Source organism: Staurois parvus, unplaced genomic scaffold (genome assembly GCF_062004578.1).
Source record: "Staurois parvus isolate SC_StPar_1 unplaced genomic scaffold, SC_StPar_1.0 ptg001162l, whole genome shotgun sequence".
Taxonomy (NCBI): domain Eukaryota; kingdom Metazoa; phylum Chordata; class Amphibia; order Anura; family Ranidae; genus Staurois; species Staurois parvus.
In genome coordinates this window covers 3,184,646-3,209,956 of record NW_028318958.1, presented here as the reverse complement: position 1 = coordinate 3,209,956, position 25,311 = coordinate 3,184,646, and the positions used below count along the sequence as shown (strand labels likewise).

At 41.3% G+C, this 25,311-nt stretch overlaps 1 protein-coding gene across 3 annotated transcripts in view; it reads right to left on the bottom strand.

The window, feature by feature from the left end:
* The window catches only part of LTN1 (listerin E3 ubiquitin protein ligase 1), a 158,332-nt gene that overhangs the window by 115,293 nt on the left and 17,728 nt on the right, over window positions 1-25,311 (bottom strand). For all 3 annotated transcript variants that reach the window (XM_089659523.1, XM_089659525.1, XM_089659524.1), the window contains exons 5-10: window positions 13,914-13,966; window positions 12,529-12,709; window positions 11,146-11,319; window positions 7,602-7,792; window positions 1,081-1,228; window positions 169-915 (exon numbers count right to left, since the gene is read on the bottom strand). In XM_089659523.1, the coding sequence (XP_089515649.1) occupies window positions 169-915; window positions 1,081-1,228; window positions 7,602-7,792; window positions 11,146-11,319; window positions 12,529-12,709; window positions 13,914-13,966 (1,494 nt within the window). The remainder of the gene's footprint in view (window positions 1-168; window positions 916-1,080; window positions 1,229-7,601; window positions 7,793-11,145; window positions 11,320-12,528; window positions 12,710-13,913; window positions 13,967-25,311) is intronic.

Sequence of the window (25,311 nt, the reverse complement as noted above, 5' to 3'; positions counted from 1 at the left end):
GCATGCTCTATGGTTGTGCATGTTTTCACTGTTGCAGGCAATACATGAATTGATCGCACTGCTTGCAAATATCAAGGCGTCTATTTATGGCCATATTTCTACAGGTAATAGTTTATTCAACAATGACCAATATCTATATGCACATTTAAAAGCAAGAAAGCGGATTACCTTCGTCAAGTTGTCCAAAATGTGCTTTCTCTCCAAAGGTTCAGAACAGCAAAACAGCACACTATATAAAATATCCACCAAGAAATCAGCTTCTTCTCTTTTGCATTTCTGCAGCCAGACTGTAAGTTTTTGTTGGAGAAAGAGCACAGCAGGGTTAGACTGTGATCTTAAATCCTCATTGCCCTGTTCTAGAAGTACCTGGAACACCCTGACAGAGGAAAATGCACTAAGAAGGGCTGCAAGAAACCTCATGTGTCGGCTGGATCCCTGTTCACCTATATAAACCATGCTCAGCTCTGCTAATTTGCAAACCAAATCTTGAAGGTGATATTGTCTCATAAGAGTCGAGGAGTGGGATCTATCGGTGTTCAAAGATGCCACTGACGTTTCTGGGGGCTCAGGCTTAAGAATGTCACTTTCTTCTTCATCTGTGAAACGGATTCTGGCTTTTTTCTTTTTGCTGGTCTTCAATGAGGCAGTTGAGTTCTTCAGAACTTGTAGAAGTCCAGAAACCCCTGCGAGTTCCTTTTCATCAGCTTCAATAACATCAACACGTGTCACACACACTCTTTCCAGACTTTCCCAAAAGGAAGACAACACACTGGTGTAGATTTGGGTAAGGTCCTCGCCAAACTCTGGATTCTCTACTTTTCGCTCCCATGAATGGATGGTTTCCTCTACTAGACCAAATAGTGGACTGTTATGAAGTTTCAGATCTTTAAAGGAGGCATCAATAATAGGAATGAGCTAATAAAATCAAAACAGAAAGGTTTAGATAAGGCTTGGATTTGCATTCCAAGGGCAATGTGAAAACATACTTTCCAAAATGAATCAAATAGACTGAAATGCACAGTACAGAAAGTAGGCAAATATTGGTTTGGCCTTAGTACTAGAAAGCATTGCTTATTGTACCTGTTCATTGATGAGAATCTGACGAATCTTCTTGTGTTCCTCATCCTCTCCAATGTTTTCCTGCATGATAAATCTCAGACATTCCATGTAAGCAGTTAGTATGGCGGAGCTTTCTGTAGGGCTGACCATGGCTCTTTCACTAGACAGTCTATTGGGGATGCAAAGTTATTTATTTCACAAATAACTTACTATTATTTTTCACTACACCTTTACTAAAAAGGAAACAAAAAAAAGACCAGCACATTCCTCCAATTTGGATATAAAACAGAATCAAGACAAAAATTCACACGCATGGCACATTTACAATGCTAGGGCAAAACACTTTTAGGGCCTGTTCACAAGAGAATGCAGTACAGGAAACCCGCAGTCCTGTGCAAGTCCTGGCATCACATTCCAGTCGCACTGCCCTTGCGATCTACAGCGAGTGTCAGTGCAAAATTAAAAGGCACCTCAAAACGGAGGTCACAAATGCAGTGCATTTACCCGCACCGGATTGCATGGTACAAACATACAGTGCAATCCAGTTGTAGTGTGTTTCAAAAAGTGTATGCACTCATTTTGATGCAGTGTGATATCAGCCCATTCAAAATGACCAAGCTGAAATCACACAGCACAGAACTGCATGAGAATTGCACAGGAACTGCACAGTATTACTGTGCAATTCACAAGCCGTTCCCAAGGAGTGTTACGTTTTTCCCACTTTAGCTCTGGGCATAACAAAGCACTTCTCACAGGTGTGTTGCTTTTTTGATGCGGCAAACAAGATTCTTAAAAACGCAACTGAAATGCAACAGATCAGTTTGAAGAATATCAGAGGTTTTAAAGGGATGCATTTTTCTTCTGTTTTTAACTGAACAAAAACAAGATCAGGGTAAAAGTAGCCTAAGCCTCTTTTATTTACAGAGAAGAAACAGGAGGTGTGGGCAATTTATATCTAGGTAATCAACGTGTTTTTTCAGCTTTGCATAAACAATGCATGGGTTCACTTTAAATAACATCATGAATTTCAAAGAAAACCACATCCTGGAAATGAAGAAAAGGAAGATTTTTGTAATTTTTTTTTCCTTCAAATACGAAGGTGTTAGCATATTTTGAAAAAGTGATCTAAAGCTCTTTTCCTTTTACATCTGATGGATGATCTCATTCCATGCTGTAGTTCAGTGCAAAGCACACAAGTAGCACTGGAAGGAGCATCAGATGCCTGTATAGACCCCTAAGTGACACGGTTTACAGGTAATATAAAAAAAAACACTATGTATACCTATAACATAAAATTCCTAACATTTTTTTTGTAGGAACATACTTCGGCCACATGTATGTCTCCATTGGATGATGTCCTACATCCGCCAAACCATCTTGATGGAAAATGGCATGAAGCATAGCACTCAAAGTACAGGTATAAGTGCTGCTTTGTGTGGCATTATATTAATTTCTCCAGTTTCAAAAATGTCCCATGTACCGCATAGCTAAATCTAAAGGAAGATGTACCATCATACAGGAGAGCCACTGTATTTTCATGACAGGTTCTCTTTAACACAATAATTTAAAGTGACTGTAAAACTTAATTTTTTTTTTTTTATTAAAATAACAAACATGTCATACTTACCTGCTCTGTGCAATGGTTTTGCACTGAACAGTCCTGATCCTCCTTTACTGGATGCCCCTGGTCACTCCTCTTTAGCCAGTGCCTCCATAGGAAGCTACTTCCTATTGGGCATTCATGTGGGCTCGCTCCCAAGCTGCGCTGCCTGCTCCCTTGTCATATGATTGACAACAGTGGGAGCCAATGGCTCCCGCTGGTATCGATCTACCCTGCGAGGAGAGAAAAAGGAGAGAATTGCTGCTCTCATGTACAGCGCTGGAGCGTGATGTGGATTAGGCAAGTATATGGGAGGGTTGGAAGGATCACAAAAGAGTTTTTACTTTAATGCATAGAGCACATTAAGGTAAAAGACCTTAAGGCTTTGGAACCACTTTAAGTAGTGAAGCAATTGAGCCAAAATCCTTACTGACTGAAGGCAGTGTGATATTTTCCCTAGGTCAATGTAGCTGTTGTGATTAACTGTAATTAGCAGAATTCCACCAATCACCACTGCCAATTCTTACAGCAGAACAAATTTGTGGTTTTCTGTAGAACAGCTGCTTTCTTGTAATGATCTACAAACGCTGTCACGTTTATGGTATGTAGAGTACAGCATTAAACAATACTATATCCAGTTGCAATAGTAAGAGGATAAAATCCATTGGGACCAATGCTCTGGATTAATCTCAGCAGCATAGGTTGTCCTGCCAAATGGAGCAATAGCATATGAATGACTGGAAATGACTGCATTTTGTCAATTAATTTGTGCGGAACGTCTGGGGGTAAACAGAATTTTAAGACATATCATAACATTTTGTAAGCAGCAGAGTTTATTCTGAACTTAACAAATGTTTATTACAACATGCTGGCATGCGTCATTGTGCACATAGAACACTGTGCCTCTGTATTCTCGCATCAATCGTAATTGGAATACTCACTGGTTAGGTATATTATTTACACACCAGAAGCACACTGTAATAGAAAAGCACCAGTGGAGACATTATTTTGTTAAAGTGGTTCTAAAGTTGAAAAGGCTCCCCCCAAAAAATTACAAGTCAGCAGCTACAAATACTGTAGCTGCTGACTTAATACAAGAGCATTTACCATGTCCAGGGATCCAACGATGTCCTCACCTGAGCCGATTCTTTAATCGGCTTTGGCTGCAAGTGTCGGCATCTTACAGTTGTGGCCAAAATTATTCAACCCCCAATGCTGTAAAGGGGTTTAGGGACTATAGTGTACATTTGGAATTGTATTCAGAATCAAATCCTACAAGGACGTTGTAACTACCCAAATGCAACTAAAATGACATCAATTGTTTATGTAATACAGTAGTAAATGGTTCTTATGTGGTTTCTTCATTGCCACAATTATTCAACCCCTTAAAGACTACCACTCTGAAGAACAGAGGTTCATACAGGTGCTTTCCATCAGGTATTGAAAACACCTGTGGATGTCACCGAGCAGCAATCAAGCATAATAAGCACCAATTAGGCAGCTTTAAAATGACTGTGATACTCAGCTCCTTCTAGACATTTACTGGTGTGGTTACAAACATGGTGAAGGCAAGAGAATGGTCCAGGAAGACAAGAGAAGAGGTGATTTCTCTTCACAGGAAGGGCAATGGCTATAAGAAGATTGCAAAGATGTTAAACATACCAAGAGACACCTTAGGAAGCATCATTCGCAAATTCAAGGCAAAGGGCACTGTTGAAACGCTACCTGGTCGTGGCAGAAAGAAGATGCTGACTTCGACTGCTGTGCGCTACCTGAAGCGTAGAGTGGAGAGAAGTCCCCGTGTGACTGCTGAGGAACTGAGAAAAGATTTGTCAGATGTGGGTACAGAAGTTTCAGCCCAGACAATAAGACGCACACTGCGTAATGAAGGCCTCCGTGCCAGAACTCCCAGGCGTACCCCCTTGCTGTCTCCAAAGAATAAGAAGAGTCGACTGCAGTATGCCAAAAGCCATGTGGACAAACCACAAAAGTTGTGGGATAGTGTTCTGTGGACTGATGAAACAAAATTAGAACTGTTTGGGCCCATGGATCAACGCTATGTTTGGAGGAGGAAGAACAAGGCCTATGATGAAAAGAACACCTTGCCTACTGTGAAGCATGGTGGAGGGTCAATCATGCTTTGGGGCTGTTTTGCTTCTGCAGGTACAGGGAAGCTTCAGCGTGTGCAAGGTACCATGAATTCTCTTCAGTACCAGGAGATATTGGATGGAAACGTGATGCAGTCCGTCACACACCTGAGGCTTGGGAGACGTTGGACCTTTCAACAGGACAATGATCCCAAGCATACCTCCAAGTCCACTAGAGCATGGTTGCAGAGGAAAGGCTGGAACATTTTGGAGTGGCCATCGCAGTCACCAGACTTAAATCCGATTGAGAACCTCTGGTGGGACTTAAAGAAAGCAGTTGCAGTGCGCAAGCCTAAGAATGTGACTGAACTGGAGGCCTTTGCCCATGAAGAATGGGCGAAGATACCCGTAGATCGCTGCAAGACACTTGTGTCAAGCTATGCTTCACGTTTAAAAGCTGTTATAACTGTAAAAGGATGCTGTACTAAGTACTAAGATTGAATGTCACTTGGGGGTTGAATAAAACTGATAATGCTGTGAGCACAGAAAAGACATTTGTGGTTATTTCATTATAACTGTTATGTTATATTTGTCTGACCTACAAGTGCCTCTTTAATGTAAATGTAAGCAAGATGACTGAATGATCAAAAGCAATGTCAAACTGGCCAAAACACTCAATTTCAGTGGGGGTTGAATAATTTTGGCCACAACTGTAAGTACGGGAAACTGGCAGTGAAGCTTCATAGCCAGTTTCCTACTGTGCAAGCAGTGTGAATGGTCCCGCAGTCTTCTAGAACCTGTAAAGTATCCAAGAAAGCTGCAGAGGAAGGAGGGGGGTCAAACTTCAACCTCACATCACTGCGGCGCATCTGACCGGAAGTGGGAGCGGGTAGCTGTCAAAACCAAGTACCCACAACTCCCCCAAAAAAAGTGGCAAATGTGGCAGAGAGTACACAAACAAGCGGAACATTTTACGTGAAGTTTCACTTTAATACATTCTCTGCATGAAGGTAAAAAAAAAATTCCGCTAAGCTAATCCTTCCATCTCACCAAATGCTTACCTGTCACCTCTCTCTATCCAGTGCTGTGCATCTGCAGCAACGCTGGTCTCTCTTCCTGCTCTTACAAGGCAGACTGAAAGCACAGGAGCCATTGGCTCCTGCTGCTGTCAGTCAAATCCTCTGAGGGATCAGGGGCGTAGTTGAGCCACGCTGTGTCTTATGGATGCACACAGCCCGGCGCGAAAGCATGTCTGCATATGTTCCCTCACAGCACATGGCTTGCTATGCAGGCATACACAGGAGAGGAGGAGTGGACAGTGCCAATGTTTCCATTTGCCAGATTGCCGATTAAAAGGACAGCATATTTTTTGTTGCATATGTGAAGAAAGCAACGCCCTTTATTAATGAGGAATATCATGCTTGTATGATATATAAGCATTGGAATGTGTGGAATCCTTAAGAGTTTTAATTATTATACCTCCATGATGGTTGTATCTTATCGGTTATAGTCCGTTGATATTTTGGAGGATTATTCCTTGAAGCCCGTTTGCCAAAAACGAACGTGGGAGGAAACAACTTTTGGTGAGTGCACATCCGTGTGGGGGGATACTTGAAGCACTTGGTTATCAGTTAACAGCACGTGGTGGATTCCAAAGAAGGAAGAATAATTTCTGTGGTCTTTGAATCATTATATATATTTTTGCATTTTTGTATTCACAATAATTCACGGATTTCAATTTTTTATTTATTTCACATTTTATTGTGTTGTACTCACTATATCACTATTAATTTAGTGCCATTATAACACTATATGTGTTGTTTTTTTCACTCATTTAGTGCCAGCAGGGAACCCAGAAAAGAAGGTAAAGGTCAGCTCTGTGCAATATTGATGCACAAAGCAGGTAAGCATAAACTTCTTTTTTTAGGGAAAAAATAGGAACCTTTAATATCACTTTAAATCTAAACTCCAGGCAAATCGCCAAATACATTGATGAAACACATATAAAAGTGTATTGCTGTCCAACCAGTCCTGAGATTTACACAGCTCTTTCACAGCACAGACCCGACATGATATTTTTTTTGCTGCAATTAAGTAACGTTAAAAGGTCTTGTCCCTCCGCCAGCCTGCAACTGGAAGGTGATAGGAGAAGCAGCAGACCAATAAGTTCCTCTTTACCACTCTGCTCTCTCCTATTCCTCTTGTTCCTGCAGAACCACTGATTGGTTCCTTGTGCCACTTCTACCTCTTCCAATTTGAGCTTTGCTGTACAGACATGGCAAGAGATTGATGCCAGGTACTTACACTGCTTACATTAGAAAAAAAAAAAAAAATACACTAAAGGCCTTAGTCAATAGGATCTGGACTTGTGTCAATGGCATCAGTCTGACATCACCTTAAAAGATCATTCAGAATTCATTGAGGAGGTACGTTTGACCCACGTCAAGCATTTTGTTTTTTGCATTCCCACTGACTTGTGACATCCTATAGTAGTCCTCTTTGTTATGTAGAGAAGTGAAGGGAGGGACAGCGAAGCTGGGCCAGTAATTAGACACTCCCAAAAGAAAAGATGTGCAAAGAGGAAGAGCACTGTACCAGAGAATTGTCTCTTCCTGGACTAGTCTCATTTTCTAGTAAGCCCGAAGTGAATAGACCACTTTAGGGAAAGGAAATGCTTCAAGCAAACATTTAAAATCCTTAAATATTCTGTGCATTTACTTTCATTTTTTAAATCTGACAACATGGTCTATTTAATATTAACAATTCATAAAGGTTACTTAAAAACAGTCAAAAGTTCTGCTGTTTATGGACATGTTAGTTTTGATAGACACTATAGGAGGCCGGAATATACTTACCCTTGGATTAAAGACTCAAACAAAGTATTGTAAAAATCCAGCCTAGGGCTCGTTATGTCACAGGGGACTTTGCTGATGAAAGGCAAAACATTGGGGAAGATAATGGTCGCCAAGCCTCTGCCTCCCTCTCTGAGGACTGTCCATAACTTGGGTAGAACGCCTTTCTTTGCACTTACATAATCCCAGCATTTCTAGGAGAAAAGAGTCACTTGATGAGAACCTCTCACATCAAAACATTTGTCACCCTATTAATAATTGTTTACTGTCCCCATTCTCATGTCAAACACGGTCACATTCTCATATGGTTTACAATGTTGTCACCCACTCCATAGCACTTTACACTGCACAAAAGTGCATTTACATGATTCCCTGCCCCTGAGGAGCTTACATTCTAAGTCCTCCTGGGAATGGAACCGAAATATCATTATCCCCTTCCCGCCAACAGTACACAGAAATGTGGCCTCATGGAAGTGGGTCTTTATTTGTGAGGCTGCATGTATGCATACCTCTTTGGGATGGGAGCGCATGGCACAGCACGCTACCAGCACAAAGACTGGGCTCTCACCGAGAGCCCTGTGACTCGTATTAATGATAGGGACCTGGGACTCCCGGTTCCCGATCACCTGATTGCTGTGATAGCTTCTGATTGGCTATTGCAGTGATCAGTCACTGTGCAGCTTGCCCATGTGTTTTCTTTTTCTTTTGAAAGGAGTGAAAGATACATTGTATCTTTCTCTTCTTGCAGGAGAGAAAGATGAAAACAAACAAAATTGTGTAAATAAATAAATTTAAACATTAAAAATAAAGAAAAAAATAGCTAGATCAAGGGTTGATCTAGGTCAGTGTCAGGGTTAGTATTAGTCAAGGTCAGGGTTAGTATATTTTGGGTAGGATTTAAATTTACATTAAAAAATGTAAATTCGTATCATTGTCAGTTAGTGTCAGTGTGTTTTAGGTAGGATAAAAAAATCAAAACTATACACTTTTGTTTCTGGTCCCTACTACAGGTACAAACAACAAATAACATACACATAAGTGGTATCTCTGAGATCGTCAGCAGCAGGAAAATTTATTTTAGGTTGTTCTTTGGTGGCAAGATGGTAATAGCAAAAAATATACAGCTAAAAAACGTGCAAAAAAAATTTACTACTAAAATAGTATTTTGGGTCAGTAGTTGTAGTTATAATATATACAGTTTTACTAAAGCACATCAAAGTTGCAAAATTGTGTTCAGGCATTAACATTTGTTTTACCATCGGTCACTAAAGGGGTTAATACATAGTAACAGTACCACCTACTTAACTACTGTGCCAGATAAACAGCCAATAATATTTCAGCCTAGGACACATCTCAACACAATGTAAGAAAGCCATAGGACTGAATGAAGGCTTACAAGGAGGACGTTTAGTCATTAATACATCTTATATGCCCCTTCACCAAAACCATCTGTTAAAGTTTACCTAAAAGGCAAATCTTCTCACTTTAGTTTTGGATTATGGGGAAGGGAGGAGAATGTGTGTACATTTTTTACTGTTGTCTGGGAGATTCAGTCTCATCATGGAAATCTAAAATTTTCCTGTTGTCCCCAATACAGGAACAGAGAGGGAATCTTCCAATGGGAACACCTGTCTGAGTGATGAGAATGGCATTTCCCCTCACTTTGGAGATATTTACATTTAATACACAACTTTATATGCACTTTAAATTAAGCTAAACACTAACTAGTCTTAAAAATGTTCCCTGCCCCCTCCTCCTACATACCCCAAGTAAGAAAAATCTTTATGCTCACATTTCGGTCTGCTACGCACTGGTCATGTGATCCTGAAGGTCCGGCCCTCCTATGTCAATGAGCAGCTGCTGCAAAAGAGAAGAGCGAGCCCCAACAAAGGCTGGCACTATGGGAGCCTATGAGTGATGTCACGGTTCCTGGAATTATCAACCATTGTCAAGCACTTCATGGCACAGGTCTGCCAGAGCTGCAGGATCACAAGACCAGAGGGGACTTGAAGAAAAGGTAAATATACAGATCTTTTAACACAGGGTAGGATAAGGGTGGAGAGAATATTTTGAGAAATAGTTAGTGGTAGGCTTGAATTCCACTTTAAATGAACAGTAGATCCAGAGATTCAAGCTGCTGAACTAAATTGTATAATCTTGATTTTTTTTTTTCTTGGGAAAATCAGGCTTAGGTCCAACTCCTCCCAGGCCTCTTTTTTGCTTCTTTATTTTGATAAGCGGTCTCATCTGCCAATTTAGTTTTTTCTGCATTATTGGAAGCCAAGTAAACCTTACCTAATTGGATACAAACATGAAAAACAAAACACATAAAATGAAAAAAATAAATAAATAAATAGTCCAGAGATGGGCAACAAATGAGGAAAGGTTTGAGTAATTAAAGATATCAGAAGAAACTTCATTTACCCAATATGTACAGTCCTCAGGAAAGATGTGCAACCTTTAAATACAGCAAAGTGATTGTGAAGGCATATTTTTTTTTTAAGGCCTCATGCACACAGGCTGTTTTAAAAAGGATTCTCCTGTTGGCAGCAGCGTTTTGTCAAGAAAAAACATCTGAGCGTTTAGGCGTGTTTACAGGTGTCAAGCACTTGGGCGTTAATTTCATTGACCAGAATAATAATTTATTCTGGTCATTGAAATGAATTAATGTACCTAGTGTTAACACGCATTTAGACGCTTCAAGCGGTTTTTTCTGTCAACTGCTGATCCTGGACGCACGAGCGCTGTGTTTTCTTTTCCGCCTGTGAATATACCTGCCACTAATAGCTTTTAAAAAGTCTATGTGCACATTGACACATAGGATAACATGGAGGGCTGTTTACAAGCAGTAAGAAAAAACCACCCTGTGTGCTTGAGGCTTAAAATACCAAACATGTCATACTTACCTGCTCTGTGTGGTGGTATTGCACAGAACAGCCCCAATCTTCCTCTTCTCCCCGACGACGATCCTGGCCCTTCCCTCCTGCTACGTGCCCCCACAGCAAGCAGCTTACTATAGGGGCACCTATTCACACAGCCATGGCTCGGCCTCACCCCCGCTCTCTTTATTGGCTTACTGGCTATGATTGATTGCCGCCTTAGCCAATGAGGAGGGAGAGAAACGGGACAGCCGAGGCTCTCGTGCACATCGCTGGATCGAGATGGAACTCAGGTAAGTGTTGAGGGGGCTGGGGGAGGGGAGGGGGAGTGCTACTGCATGAAGATTTTTTACCATCATGCATAGACTACATGAAGGTAAAAAAACCCTGAGCCTTTACAGCCAATTTAAGGTTGAGAAAAAGGTTGAGGAAAGCAATATTTTCAATTTGAGGTCAAGAACAAGACCTCAAACTAGCAGAAGGATAGTTCATAACTAAAGAAAGCAGTAAAAGTATGAGTAGTTCATGCTTGGTACAGACTTCCAGCCGAGGTAGCAAGTCTTTCAACAGTAAGTAGGTTCAAATGTGTGGGGCAAACATAGATACCATGCCACAAGTATATAAAAAAAAAACAAAAAAAAAAAAACAAAAAACAAAATGAAGTTTACCTCTAAGGTGGTTACAGTGTACAAGACAGCTTCCCACAGAGCAGGACACACTACAGCATCACTGTCATCAATACTGAGCAAAACAGCCGGACACACTCGGGAAGCCTCTGTGTTTAAGAGTTCAGGGAGGTACTGGCACAATGCAGAGATTAGTTCGAAGAAAGCTGAGCGAATCTACAAAAGAAAAAAAAAATAAAATAAAATACAGGAATATGTACACACGTTTATTTTTTTACAGTTTTATTTTCACTTTAAAAAAAAATTCCAGTCAGTCAGATTTATGAGAACTGCCATGCCTGACAAAAGAATTTTAATGGTTGAATCGAAAGAAGCAACAGCAGGTATTTTTAAAGAGCCAACTTTCCAATGATTTATTTAGCATGCGAAAAATGAAAAAAAATAAAAATGTATGTCTCCCATCTTCATTCAATCCATGAAACTGCGAGTTTACAAATATTATTGTATTACTACAGGGACCCTTTGAGGCCCCTTTCATACAGGTGATTCGATCAGGTCCACCTGTCAAGTTTTTCAGGCAGACTTAAATTGGAAGGTCCATGCATTCCTATGGACGGATGTAAACGGACTTGCATCTGTTTACATCTGCCTACCTCCGGGTCTGGTCCACTGAAAACAAAAAAAAAACAAAAACACACAGATGTGGACCCGTCCGCTTCGATTTAGGTGGAATCTGTTTACTCATGGCCACCCATAGAACAAAGAAGGCTCTGTCTGTATATGCTCTGCAGAAACTTAGCGGACACAGATGGGTCATTCACCCGCTATGCTCTGATCAGCAGTCAATCTGTGAGCTGATCCCCTGTTAATCATAACAGAATCGACCCCGTGGACAACAAAAAAAAAAAAAAAAAAAAAAAAAAAAAAAAAAAAACACAGAACAAAGAATTAGTACACTGTCATACAATGAGCCCTTATTTGTTTTGTCCCTCTCCCCTGCAATCGGTCGTTCTCCAGTTCCCCAGGAGAGGGGCAAAAAAGAATAAAGCACACTTTTTATAAAAGTGCACTTATTCTTTAAAACATTTAAGCTTACATGCCTCCCCCCCCCCCCCCCCCCATAAATTTGTACTTACCAAAGGGAATTTGTAGGAGACTGGCTGGGGACTGACAGTCTGTAAGAACTCGCACTCAGTTGGAAGTGGGGTTAGTGAGACCTAGTGCAGGTATGTGCAGCCTCTAAATGACTACACTTTATACCAGCCAGCAGATTTTTTCTGGCTAAGGCAATAAGGTGTACACAAACTTTTTTTTTTGTTTATTTTGGAGATGCTTGAGTTGGACAGCAACAAATCATAGGTAGGAATCAGCTAGCAGAAGGAAAAACAAGACACCTCCCCAACACATCATGCATTAAGGTCTTACATTTGGTGACTGGTGCTTGCTGTACTTCCAGAATTTGCTTTGTGACAGAAGGTGAGCCAACCTCTCTTGAAGGACGCTGCTCTCTCCACTTGGCAGCATAGAAAGCAGACGCTTCAGAGCCAGCAAAGAACAGGTGACAACTCGGAAGTACTTAGATTCCCTTTCCTCTGGTGGGACTGTTCTGTGGGAGGGGAGAAAAAAAAAATTGCAAAACAATAGTACGATTTCACAAAATGCAGAACATAAAGATTTAATATCCAATTGGAAATACATAATTTAAAAAACGGTTTGTATCATGCTGAAAAGCATTCAAACACACAATACATATGGAGAACAGTTTAACCTGTAAAAAAAAGTTTAAAATCTGCTATTTAATTTAGATTTTATTATAATTAAATTGTGCTCCATCATATGATCAAGGTACCACTGTTCAAGACAACACCTCCAGTCTTGTGATTAGACAATAATGGAAAAAAGTGCTGCCTCTTCCTCACTGCAGGCAAGGCATTACAGGAGTCTGCTGTGTAGACAAATTCAGGTACTAGCCCTACATAAATTAAAAAATAAATGCAATGTTTTTTTAAATAAATATTTGTGAGAAATGTGTTTTTATATCTTCCAAAAGTGAAGCTTACTGTAATTTGATGCCTTTTGTAGATTTTTCCATCTTTCCTTGGCTTCTTTATGCACATTAATACAAATTTTTAGCTGGGGTGCCCAAACTTTCGATCCCCACTGTATATACCCCTTATGAACCACAGCAGGTCTATTGGTTTGGCAATAACGGTCATTCAGGATACTGTCTTGCACAAAATTTTATTTTTTGTTATGCAATTCATAGACCAAACAAGTAACTAAAAAAAAATTCTACTTTGTATTAATAAAAAAAAAGGAATGACATCTATACAAACAGTGCTGTGTTAGGTATACAAGGCATCTTTTAAAATACTTTGCACAGCATACATAGACAGACATACTTGTCAAACAAATCCCTGCAGCGCTGCGCTGTCAGTGTTCCAGCTGGTCCAGGCACTTTCATCCTCTCCCGGTCTTCCTTTTGGGTTTGCACCGTTTGGCCGCAATGATGTTACTCCCTTTCATGCACACTGGAGTCGCTTTATCATGGCACAGAGCGGTGCATAAATGTATTCTGAGCTGTGGCTCAGTGTACATTACCGCTGACAGGCAGAGAGAGGCTATTATGACAGAAGAGACATAACAGAGTCTTTTCTGTCATTAAAACCCTTCATGTCAGTTTAAGTTTTTACTTTAAATCCACTTTATTGCACTTCAATGTTTTCTCGCTCTCATCTTGATACTATATAATTTAACTGCAATAAGTCAGCAGGACAAAAATAAAATGAACAAACCAGAAAGACACATACTGCGGATCACTTAGGGAGTCCGGGGTTTCTTTCAGGAGATGATCAAGTAAAACCTACACGTGGAAACAACAAAAAAGTTAATTAAAATAATTTTTACTTAAAATAAAAGGGAAACTATTAATTTTCTTTACATTCATGTGAGTGTGATCAGCTCTAAATAAATCTTATCAATGGTTCAGGTTTTAAAAAAAATTCTTCCTATGTATATATTGTAATTATATTAGGTATATTGGGCGAGCCATATTTCCTCTTTTCATTTGTAAATTCTGCCTCCCGCTCTGAAGTGCTGCACAATGACTGTATCCCACCTTTCTCTCTGATGAGACTAAAAGAGGTGATAGAGGAATCCAAAAAAACAAACAAAATTACTGTTGATTGTCAAATCATTCATTTTTCACATCATTAGTGTGCCTTCTGAAAACACAAGATTTTCGTGCCACAATCAAAACTGTCTGATTCAATATGCTGGATATGCCAAAATAATTGTTTTAGCCATTTTTGCTTTTTGGATTGACAGAACTTTCATTTTTCGACTCGTATATGGCCTACTTAAGGCAGCCCATAGACAAGTCAGTTCTACGTATTCAACCAGCAGAATCTTCCCCAATGAGCTATTGTAGACTTCTCCACTACCAGAATACACTGCTTAGCGTTGCAGGCTTTAGCCTACAGTGCTGATCGAGCGGGGGTAATCTAATAATCCGACTTCTGTACAATCAAAGTGCCCATACATGGATCAAAATTCGGCTGGTCCCTGCCGAATTTTGAGCCTGTGTCAAGAGGCTTTGGGCTTGAGTTGATGGGCTCAGTTGGTCAAGCTTCAGAAATAAGAACTTATTGAAAGAGGTCTTTGACCTACCTGCAGTTGACCTTGTTCTGATCTGCTTCAACTGATTTTGTATTTACATGAATTTCATGGGAATGCAAAACCTTAAAGTCGCTGTACACCTCGGACATGAAATATGAACAAAGCATGTATAGTGAATACTTGCCTCAATTAAGAGCACTAAGTGTCATTTACATCTGCTGCTTTGTTCCTCTGCTATCAGCATGAACATCTGACAAGTTTTCCTGACACCAAGAGAAAAATGGTGGCAGGGGAGGGATCTCCAGCAGATAGACAGCCTCAGCTCTGTCCCTGTGTGCTGCATGAAGGGGGTGTGTCTCTTCCCTCCAATCAGCTCTCAGAGTCTCCACACTGAGCTCTGCTGAGGGCAATTTCAGCTCCCCACCCACTTTTTCCTGGACTCTCAGACAAGCTTTAAAAATTCTGGACTTTAAAAGGAATGTAGAGAAGAGAAGACTGCAGATAAACAGGTATAACTTAAATAGGAGGATTGGTTTAATCTCTGCATCAACAGAGGCCAGTCACTTCACTGGGTATAAGGGTTTACAACCACTTTAAAGCAAGCAAAAGCCCTATGCTACAGCACCTAAAAATCAGCTAATTAGTGGGTGAAGCCATGCAAATAATTCCTTTATGCCCCTGTGGTCAAATGTACATCTGGAACGGTCGGTTTATAGTACTGATACATCCTAATATTAAAAGAACTATTTATTCCAAACTGTGAACAAAGGTATCAGGCTAGTTGGTCATCATCAGTGTTTAGCCCACCCATTATAATGAGGTGGGCTAAAAAGGAACCAAAAATACCCCACTTAATTCGTGAGAAACACAGAAGAGACTTTTTAAAACAAAAAAGGTATTTGCTTATCCTTAAAACACCCATCAACCATAACATTATGACCAACTAGTAAAATGTGAATAAATAATATAAAATATTTTGTTGCGATTATACCTGAAAGTGGGTGGAATACATTAGGCTGCAAGTAAAAATGTTGTCTCTGAAATTGGTATGTTGAAATAAAAAAATAATATGGGGAAACTCAAAAGTATTTGAGCAACTTTGACAAGGGCCAAATTGTAATGGCTAGATGACTGGGTTAGAACGCCAAAACTGCAGCTCCTCTCAGATGTTCCCAGTCAGCACTGACCAAAAGTAGTCCAAAGAAGGAAAACCAGCAAAAACAGAGACAGGTTTATGGGTGGCCATGGCTCACTGATGCATTGGGAGAAGGAAGGCTGGTCTTTGTAGTCTGATCCAATAGAAGAGCTACTGTAGCTCAAATTGCTGAAAAAGTCAATGCTCGGTCTGATACAAAGGTGTCGAAACACAAAGCGTAATGCACATTGTTGCATAGGAGGTTGTGTAGCCGCAGACCAATCAGGGTGCCAATGCTGACCCATGGCCACAACTAATCACCTACAACAGGCACGTGAGCATCAGAAGTGGACCACGGAGCAACAGAAGGAGGACTGGTCTGATGAATCACATTTTCTTTCATGCTATGTGGATGGCCAGGTATGTGTGCGTCGTTTACCTCTAGAAGAGATTGCACCAAGATGCACTATGGGAAGAAGGCAAGCAGGCCAGGGCAGTGAGATGCTTTTGGCAATGCTCTGCTGGGAAACCTTGGGTTTTGCCATTCATGTGGATGTTATTTTGGAGTCCATATAAGACTGCCCACATACAGGACCCATAGTAGTGCACCAACTTTGACATCTGGTCTTCTAAATGACTAACAGAAGTTAAAACAAGATACGGCCCGTGAGGCCTTAATATTTGCAGATAATATAGGAGGACAAATGCTTTCCCTGGTTCTTAAAACATGGACCTTCTGTTTATTTATCAGCAGCCAATAGCCAGCCATTAAAGCGAAGGCACAATTGCTGATGTGTGAGGTCGGTTTTATGGTCAGGCTCAAAATAAATTGACCTTATCCCAGCAGTCATTAAACAGGGTGTTCACTGCACTGTTTATTGTACAGGTATAAAAGCTGGTAGGTATGCAAGTAAAAAAGGTATTCTATAAATCTGCATTTTAAATTAGAACCATGTGAAAAACTGCATAAAATGTATTCATGTAGCATGCAAAATGTAAATGTGATTCCTGAAAAAAAAACAAAAAAAAAAAAAAAAAATTATAAACAGAATGGCTCCAAATTCCAATAGTTCATCAGAACATTCTTGCACAATTCACACATACTAAATGAATTATAAAGTGACAGCCAGAACAAGTCCCATCACCTTGTAAGTGGATGAATTCAGTAAAACTTTTGATGCAATGACGTCAACAAAAACAAACCAAGGAACAAACCTGACACAGTAAAATACAAACTCTGCTCCACAGAAGAAGCTGTCAAGATGTTCTAGAACATTACATACCTAAAAGAATCCCTAAACAGAGATAAAAGGAAAAAGTTCACATTACAGAACTTTGTGAACTTTCTAACTTTGTACAACATGGCGGCCAAAACAGCCAAAATCAGTAACAAACCTCAATCACCATCAAAGGTTAGGTCAAAAAAGAAAATAATTTTGGATGGATGTCAGTATATATTTTAGATCTACCTATACAAAATTCTTGCTATAATCTCTTGGCCTGTGCGTACTGCATATCTAAACGTATAGGTCTATCTAATCCTGATATTTGCACAGCTCTGCCATATAGCATATATTAAGGGGGGGGGGGGTACCTAATATTTTTCTGCTGCAGTTCCACTATCATTTACAGGTCTTCTCCCCATTCTGGCAATGTGAAACAAAAAGAGTGAGCAGAACACTTGTGAGCTCATCTCTCACTTTACTCGCTCTCCTATCAACATAATGGATCATATCATTCATCTTTGTCTCTTAATGGATTTCATGAAAACGATTTTATGGTGAGTGCAACAATCCTATTTTTGCCCGTACACTGAGGGGAATTCAAAAAGCAGTCTAACGGAGGAGTGGGCAACCAGAAACAAGCTAACAGGCAAAGAGAATAAACCTAATGCCCAAGACCAAGAACAGTCAGGAGTTACTCAACATAGAACACGATAAATCGATCAAAGGCTGGACAACCTGAATCACCAAGAGGTGGAATAACAACTAATTTCTATAAGGGAGGGTAAACAACCCGCAAAGTATATTAGGGAAGGAAAAGAGTCCCTGAAAAAATAACAGGTGCCAGATATGGGACCTGGGAAAAGTCCTTAAAGGAAAAGCCCAGCCAGTCGAGAAGGAAGGCCCCAAGCTTTATTTTCACGAGCCCAAAAGGATCAAGAAACAGGAACTCCACACCCCGAGACATTGTCAGACAACCATTTCACAAAAGGTGAGACTCTGCATGTTAGAACCCCAAATTGCTTATAACCACAGCCTGTCCAGCAGAGAACCATGATTCAATTCTAAAAAGTCGGCACAATTGGAGCTTTAACCTCCCTAGCGGTCTGATTATATCCATATTTCTGTGCTCAAAGCGGTACTTTTATTGCATGGAAATACCGTATTTTCCGGCGTATAAGACGACTTTTCAACCCCTGAAAATCTTCTGAAAAGTCGGGGGTCGTCTTATACGCCGGTGCGAGCCGTGTCAGGGCGGCACTTTTTCGAGGGGAGGCGCGGCGCCGCCCCCCCTCCTCCTCCAGCGGACACTAAGTACAGGGGTGGACAGAGGGGCTGCTGTACCTTACCTGGCTCCAGGCCCACGACGATCCGGTCCACGAAGCGCGGCAGCTCCTTCTTTCAGTTCGGCCGCTCGATGGTCACGCGGCCGCTCGGCTCCGCCTCCTCACAGGCGACCAATCACCGGCGAGGAGGCGGAGCCGAGCGGCCCCGCGAAAATCGAGCGGCCGCACTGGAAGAAGGAGCAGCCGCTCCTCTCCCCCACTGACACTAACGATGGGGCATTATTCCTCCTCCACACTGACACCAACGATGAGGCACTGTTCCACCCCCACTGACACCAACGATGAGGCACTGTTCCACCCCCACTGACACCAACGATGAGGCACTGTTCCTCCCCCACTGACACCAACGATGAGGCACTGTTCCTCCCCCACTGACACCAACGATGAGGCACTGTTCCTCCCCCACTGACACCAACGATGAGGCACTGTTCCTCCCCCACTGACACCAACGATGAGGCACTGTTCCTCCCCCACTGACACCAACGATGAGGCACTGTTCCTCCCCCACTGACACCAACGATGAGGCACTGTTCCTCCCCCACTGACACCAACGATGAGGCACTGTTCCTCCCCCACTGACACCAACGATGAGGCACTGTTCCTCCCCCACTGACACCAACGATGAGGCACTGTTCCTCCCCCACTGATACCAACGATGGGGCACTATTCCTCCTCCCCACTGACACCAACGATGGGGCACTATTCCTCCCACTGATACCAACGATGGGGCACTATTCCTCCTCCCCACTGACACCAACAATGGGGCACTATTCTCCCCACTGATACCAATGATGGGGCACTATTCCTCCTCCCCCACTGACACCAATGATGGGGCACTATTCTCCCCACCGATACCAATGATGGGGCACTATTCCTCCCACTGACACCAATGATGGGGTGCTATTCCTCCCACTGACACCAATGATGGGGTGCTATTCCTCCCACTGACACCAATGATGGGGCACTATTCCTCCCAGTGACACCAATGATGGGGCACGATTCTTCCCACTGACACCAATGATGGGACACTATTCCTCACACACTGACACCAATGATGGGGCACCATCATTGGTGTCAGTGGGAGGAATAGTGTTCCATCATTGGTGTCAGTGGATGAAATAGTGCCCCATCATTGGTGTCAGTGGGAGGAGTAGTGCCTCATCATTGGTCTCAGTGGGATGAATAGCACCCCATCATTGGAATACCATACTGAAATACCATACCATATTGAAATCAAATCTGATGTTTTTTCATTTTTATTTGGTGTGCGTTGGAAGAGGGGTAGTCTTATACGGCGAGTATAGCTCAAACCCTATATTTTAAACAGGAAAAGTAGGGGGTCGTCTTATACGCCCAGTCGTCTTATACGCCGGAAAATACGGTATGTATTTTTTTTTATTGTAGGCCAGTAATTTTTAGAAATAACTCACTGAAATCTGTCCGAACAAGAGTCTAGTAAACATCCCGGGTATGTTAAAATTTGAAACACGAAATCATAAATTAATTTAATAAATAATCATAAAAAATAATATAATAATATATTTAGTTCAATAATATAATCAAACCAAAAACACTGAATTTTGAAATATAGCGCCAAGTTCGCACATCACTGAGAAAAGTCGCAAAACCATTTTCAGTGTGATGACGAATTTCCCCACGAATCATTATCACTCAATTCTGCAAGTGGTTCTGATTTACTATCGCTGTTCTCTAGCTGATCTAAAACCGATTTTGACCTAAAAGGTACGCTTTTTGGACGCCATGGACGTTTCTCAGTTTCCAGGCAGAAAGAAAAATAAAAATGCAGGCAGGGCGCCGGACAAAGCATTAGGGACAAGATGTATGTGAAATGGTTTGATGCAGTAATGTTCTACTATATGATTTTAGTGAATGTCACTTTTTGTCATTTTCAAATTTCCCGCCGTTCCGTCCCCGTACATCCCAGGGGACGGAAGACAGATGCCGGCATCCACCGGAGGTCATTACAGGGGACACTGCAGGAGGGACATCGCGGGAGCGCAGGACAAGGTAAGAGAAGAACAGATCCTGGAGCAGCGCCGCATGGTAAGCCCGAGTGTAGCTCGGGGTTACCGCTTGTGGTACTGAAACTTTACCCCGAGCTACACTATGGAATACCGCCAGGGAGTTTAAGTGCATGGGAAACCATACCAACTAGAGTAAGCAGAACAGGAAGGTTAGAGCAAAACCAAAAAACTGGTGAGACTAGTTACAACCCTGATGGAACGGAGAATAAACTAGAAGCATTACCTGTTGTGCAAAAGGTACCTCTGGGGCAAGCTGTAAATAAGCCCTGCTGAAAATATATATCTGCCTAACCCGGAGTTCAAGAGTTGTGGGGCTTAGAATGCTCAAGACTCCCCAGAACCAAACATTTTTTATGGTTAAATTGGATGGACTTTTGTCTTTTTTCAGCCAGACTAACTATGCAACCATGTAAATTCATCCATGTGAATCCAGAACCTGCCCCTGGCCTCTAGAGACAGACACCTTGGTCTGTCACAGAACTAAACACACAACGGGAAATGAGCTGAGGTAGATTGAAAAGAGATAGCCACTCCTAATAACAAGGCCGCAAACATTCTGCGTACCCTTCCAAAAGAGGATGTAAACTGGTGTACATCATCTACAGGTGATGGGCAGGTTCCAAAGCTAATCCATGACACACAAGATCCAGCTGGATCTTACAAGTGTTAAGCCCTCTGAGGAAAGGTTTCCCACTATGGTCTCCAAAAATGTCTCTCTTAAGGGGTCACCTGAATGTCCCATGATGGGGATACCATGAAAAGGCACTATACCAATTACAGGTGGAAACACTCTGAGACGTATCAATCTTGCTGTGGCACAGAGGGTTACCATAACTGTCAGATCAAAAGCAGTTGAAGCTGGATCCAGATGATCTGGTAGGTCAGGGAGTCCCCGTGAAGGGGGAGAGGAATATGACCAAGGAGTACAAGATGCTACTGATGACCCTATGTGCCACAAGGGAAGCAAATCACCCAAAGATAAACTTGTGTGCATGATGGAATGCAGCTCCAGGTTTTGAGCAGGAAATAAAGCAAAGGACTCTAGGCTAAGGAGACCCCCAGGGGGTAGGGAAAGGTCTGTTAATCTGCACAGTGGCACAGGGGTGCAGTTGCAGTGGGTGACAGAGGCATAGATTTAGCCTGAGCACCTGAATGGAAGCTCACTACACCTGAATATCCAAGGACACAATAAGATTAGCAATGTTCTTCAAACTTGGAAAACTAGGGACACACATACTTTGAGGTATTAATGCTGAAAATCTCAAGAAAAACAGTCACAGCCCTGGTGGAGTGAACTTTGACTGGAAAAGGAAAGAGGGGCTGGAGTGCATTAGATTAGAACAATGATCTGTCTGTACCACCAAAAAATGGTGGAATGAGAAGTTGGAGCAGCCTTCCTGGGGCCATCCAGTACGAAGGTGAGGAGGTGGCAGGGAATGAAACTTTAGTTTGAAAACTTGTGACATCACCTCTTCCACCAAAGCATCAAATATACACGACTTGCATGCAAATGCTAAGGCCATCAGACGTCCCACCAGCTTTGTAAACTGGAGGCGAGCATTCATGCGGAGAAGAGCTTGTCAAAAGGATGTGAGAGCATTAGAATGCCAGGTCTTGGGGGTGGAAAAAGAACACATTTTTTAAGTTTTTGGCATTGGCGTCAAAGGCATAGTGAAGCTTGCGAGCCTGCTCCTTAGGACTCTTCCTATGGTGAAGTTTCTAGAACCAGTCTGGAAGGCATTCAAACAGGACTCAATGCCCCAGAGTCACATCCAGGTTCACCCCCAAAATGCCTGATCCAGCAGAGTCCATTCACAGTAAGACAAGAAGTCAAGAGTGAGGACATTTGCACTGGGCAACTGTTAGAAAGCAAAGAGATCTGCAAATACACAGAGAAGAACCTTAGCAGAGAATAAAAAGCTAGATAAAAGCAAGTTACGTCTTAAATTAGCGGAACTGAGAAAAGACATCCATCCTTTTAAAGACACTAGAAGAAAAAAAACTGAGGAATACTGGTGTTAGGAAAGGTTATTCCCATACCCTCAATGTTAGAGAGTAAGAAAAAGAGAAGTCTGTAGTCCTGTCATATGGTGACAATGCTGTTCCATAGATACAGTTCAGTGAGTAAGTGGCAGGATCACCAGATTATATACAATAAAAACCCTGAAAAAAGGAAAACTAGTGCAGCTACCATACCGAAGGACTGGTAAGCTGCAAAGTATTTTTCTTGGGTTTAGATACACTTTCATGTCAACTGGCCCCTTAAAAAATAGAAAAATAAGAAAAGAGCAAACAAAACCAAGTCCAAAATGAGTCCAGAGAGGAAACTTTTCTCTTGATAGGATGTAAAGCAGATTAGTGTGCATTCCATCCAAGCATTTGATCTATAGGTGGCCAAACCTCAACAGATGTTGGGGGTTAGGACCTCATGTAATAACTGGCTTAACTTAATGCCAACAAAGTATAACGTCTTGTTCTGTAAAGAGATGTAGGCTGAGCACAATAACAGATGTGTATATTATTTCATCGGAGGGTTCCTGGAAACCATAACCCAGCAGGGGTGACAAACAATAATAACAGTAAAACTGGTGTTTTTATTACAAATCATACAAACCATCCTCATATTTGTCCCTGCAATGAACTTTTTTCTGTTTGTATTGCAATACTGTTTCTATAAAAATATTCTTGACATACAACAGATACTGGAACAGTCCATTTCAGAGGAATCAATATTATACTGCATACCATATAGTGTAGGTAAACCCAATCAATAAAATCTCACAAGGTTTATCATGTTCATGTCATTTCTTTTTCAAGATTTTAAAATCTGCAGCATTCAATGAAATAAGCAGTGACTCTACTAAGAAGGCCCTTGTTCAGGCATTTCCTGCTACAGGATGACATATGTTAATCCCCATCTTCCATTTGTGCTCCTGCGTTATCACTCAGCCACACAGGCTTCCAATAGAGACTACAAGTGGCAGCTTCAATATAGATTACATATTACACTGTCATGGTGTACTGTTGTCAACATTAGTAAAGCTGCCTTAAGAAGTGCTATGCAGTCATCACTAGAGTGCATGTAGCCAGGAAAAGTCTGCAAAGGGGCTGAAAATCAGCAACACTGAGATGCACATATGATGAAAAATTGGTAAAACATGTATTTTATTTTTAGAAAAGCAACATGTATTTTAAATTTTAGAAAGTTGTCAAAGGCTTTCCCTGCAAAGAACCATATAGGACGCATGGTTCTTTCTACACAATGCATTGAAATGATCATATTTTCAACTGACAAATAATGTAAATACTGGCAGAATGTGAAGTTAGATTTTGATTATATATTAGTCCAATGAAGAATCACCCATGCCACAAAAAAACGTTTTCATGTATGAAGTGCAGACAGCTGTGCAGCCCAGTCATTAATAGCATGGATGAAACAAAGATGGGAAAAAAAGCCTGGCTACAAAATGCTAAACATCGGCTTATGCTTGCAATTACGGTGTAATGGTTTATACAGTGCCCAGCATGTTTAGAAACTCCACATGAATGGCAAATGTACAATTCACACCAACTGTTGACAATTAGGTGACATAAACTTTCGTGTATGGCTATTGCACATCACGTGCAGATGTAATCTCTTCAGATAATCTCTTCCTGCTTTTAGTGCTGCTCTATACCAGATAAACAATTCTTTGTTGGAACACACAACAATTCAGGAAAGTGGGTTAACTCAACTTTATATCTATGTGAATAGATATACAGTGGATATAAAAAGTTTACACACCCCTGTTAAAATGTCAGGTTTCTGTGATGTAAAAAAAATAAGACAGAAGATAAATCATTTCAGAACTTTTCCACCTTTAATGTGTACAACTCAATTGAAATCTTTGAGGCGGGGGGGCGTAAAGTAAACATAAAAGAACAAAAAAAATATGGTTGCATAAGTGTGCACACCCTCTTATTACTGGGGATGTAGCGGTGTTCAGAATTAAGCAATCACATTCAAAATCATGTTAAATAGGAGTCAGTACAGACCTGCCATCATTTAAAGTGCCTCTGATTAACCCCAAATAAAGTTCAGCTGCTCTAGTAGGTCTTTTCTGACATTTTCTTAGTTGCATCCTACAGCAAAAGCCATGGTCTGCAGAGAGCTTCCAAAGCATCAGAGGGATCTCATAGTTAAAAGGTTATCAGTCAGGAGAAGGGTACAAAAGAATTTCCAAGGTTTTAGATATACCATAGAACACAGTTAAGGTCATCTTCAAGTGGAGAAAATATGGCGCAACAGTGACATTACCAAGAACTGGACGTACCTCCAAAAATGATGAAAGACGAGAAGAAAACTGGTCTGGGAGGCTTCGAAGAGGCCTACAGCAATATTAAAGGAGCTGCAGGAATATCTGGCAAGTACTGGCTGTGTGGTGCATGTGAAAACAATCTCCCATATTCTTCATATGTCTGGGCTATTGGGTAGAGTGGCAAGATGGATGCCTTTTCATACGAATAAATACATCCAAGCCCAGATAAATTGTGCAAAAACACATCTGAAGTCTCCTAAAAGCATGTGGGAAATGTGTTCTGGTCTGATGAAACCAAGATTGAACGTTTTGGCCATAATTCCAAAAGTTTGGTGCAAAAACAACACTGCACATCACCAAAAGAACACCATACCCACAGTGAAGCATGGTGGTGGCAGCATCATGCTTTGGGGCTGTTTTTCTTCAGCCTGAACTGGGGCCTTAGTCAAAGTAGAGCAAATTATGAACAGTTCCAAATACCAGTCAATATTGGCACAAAACCTTCAGACTTCTGCTAAAAAGCTGAACATGAACTTCATCTTT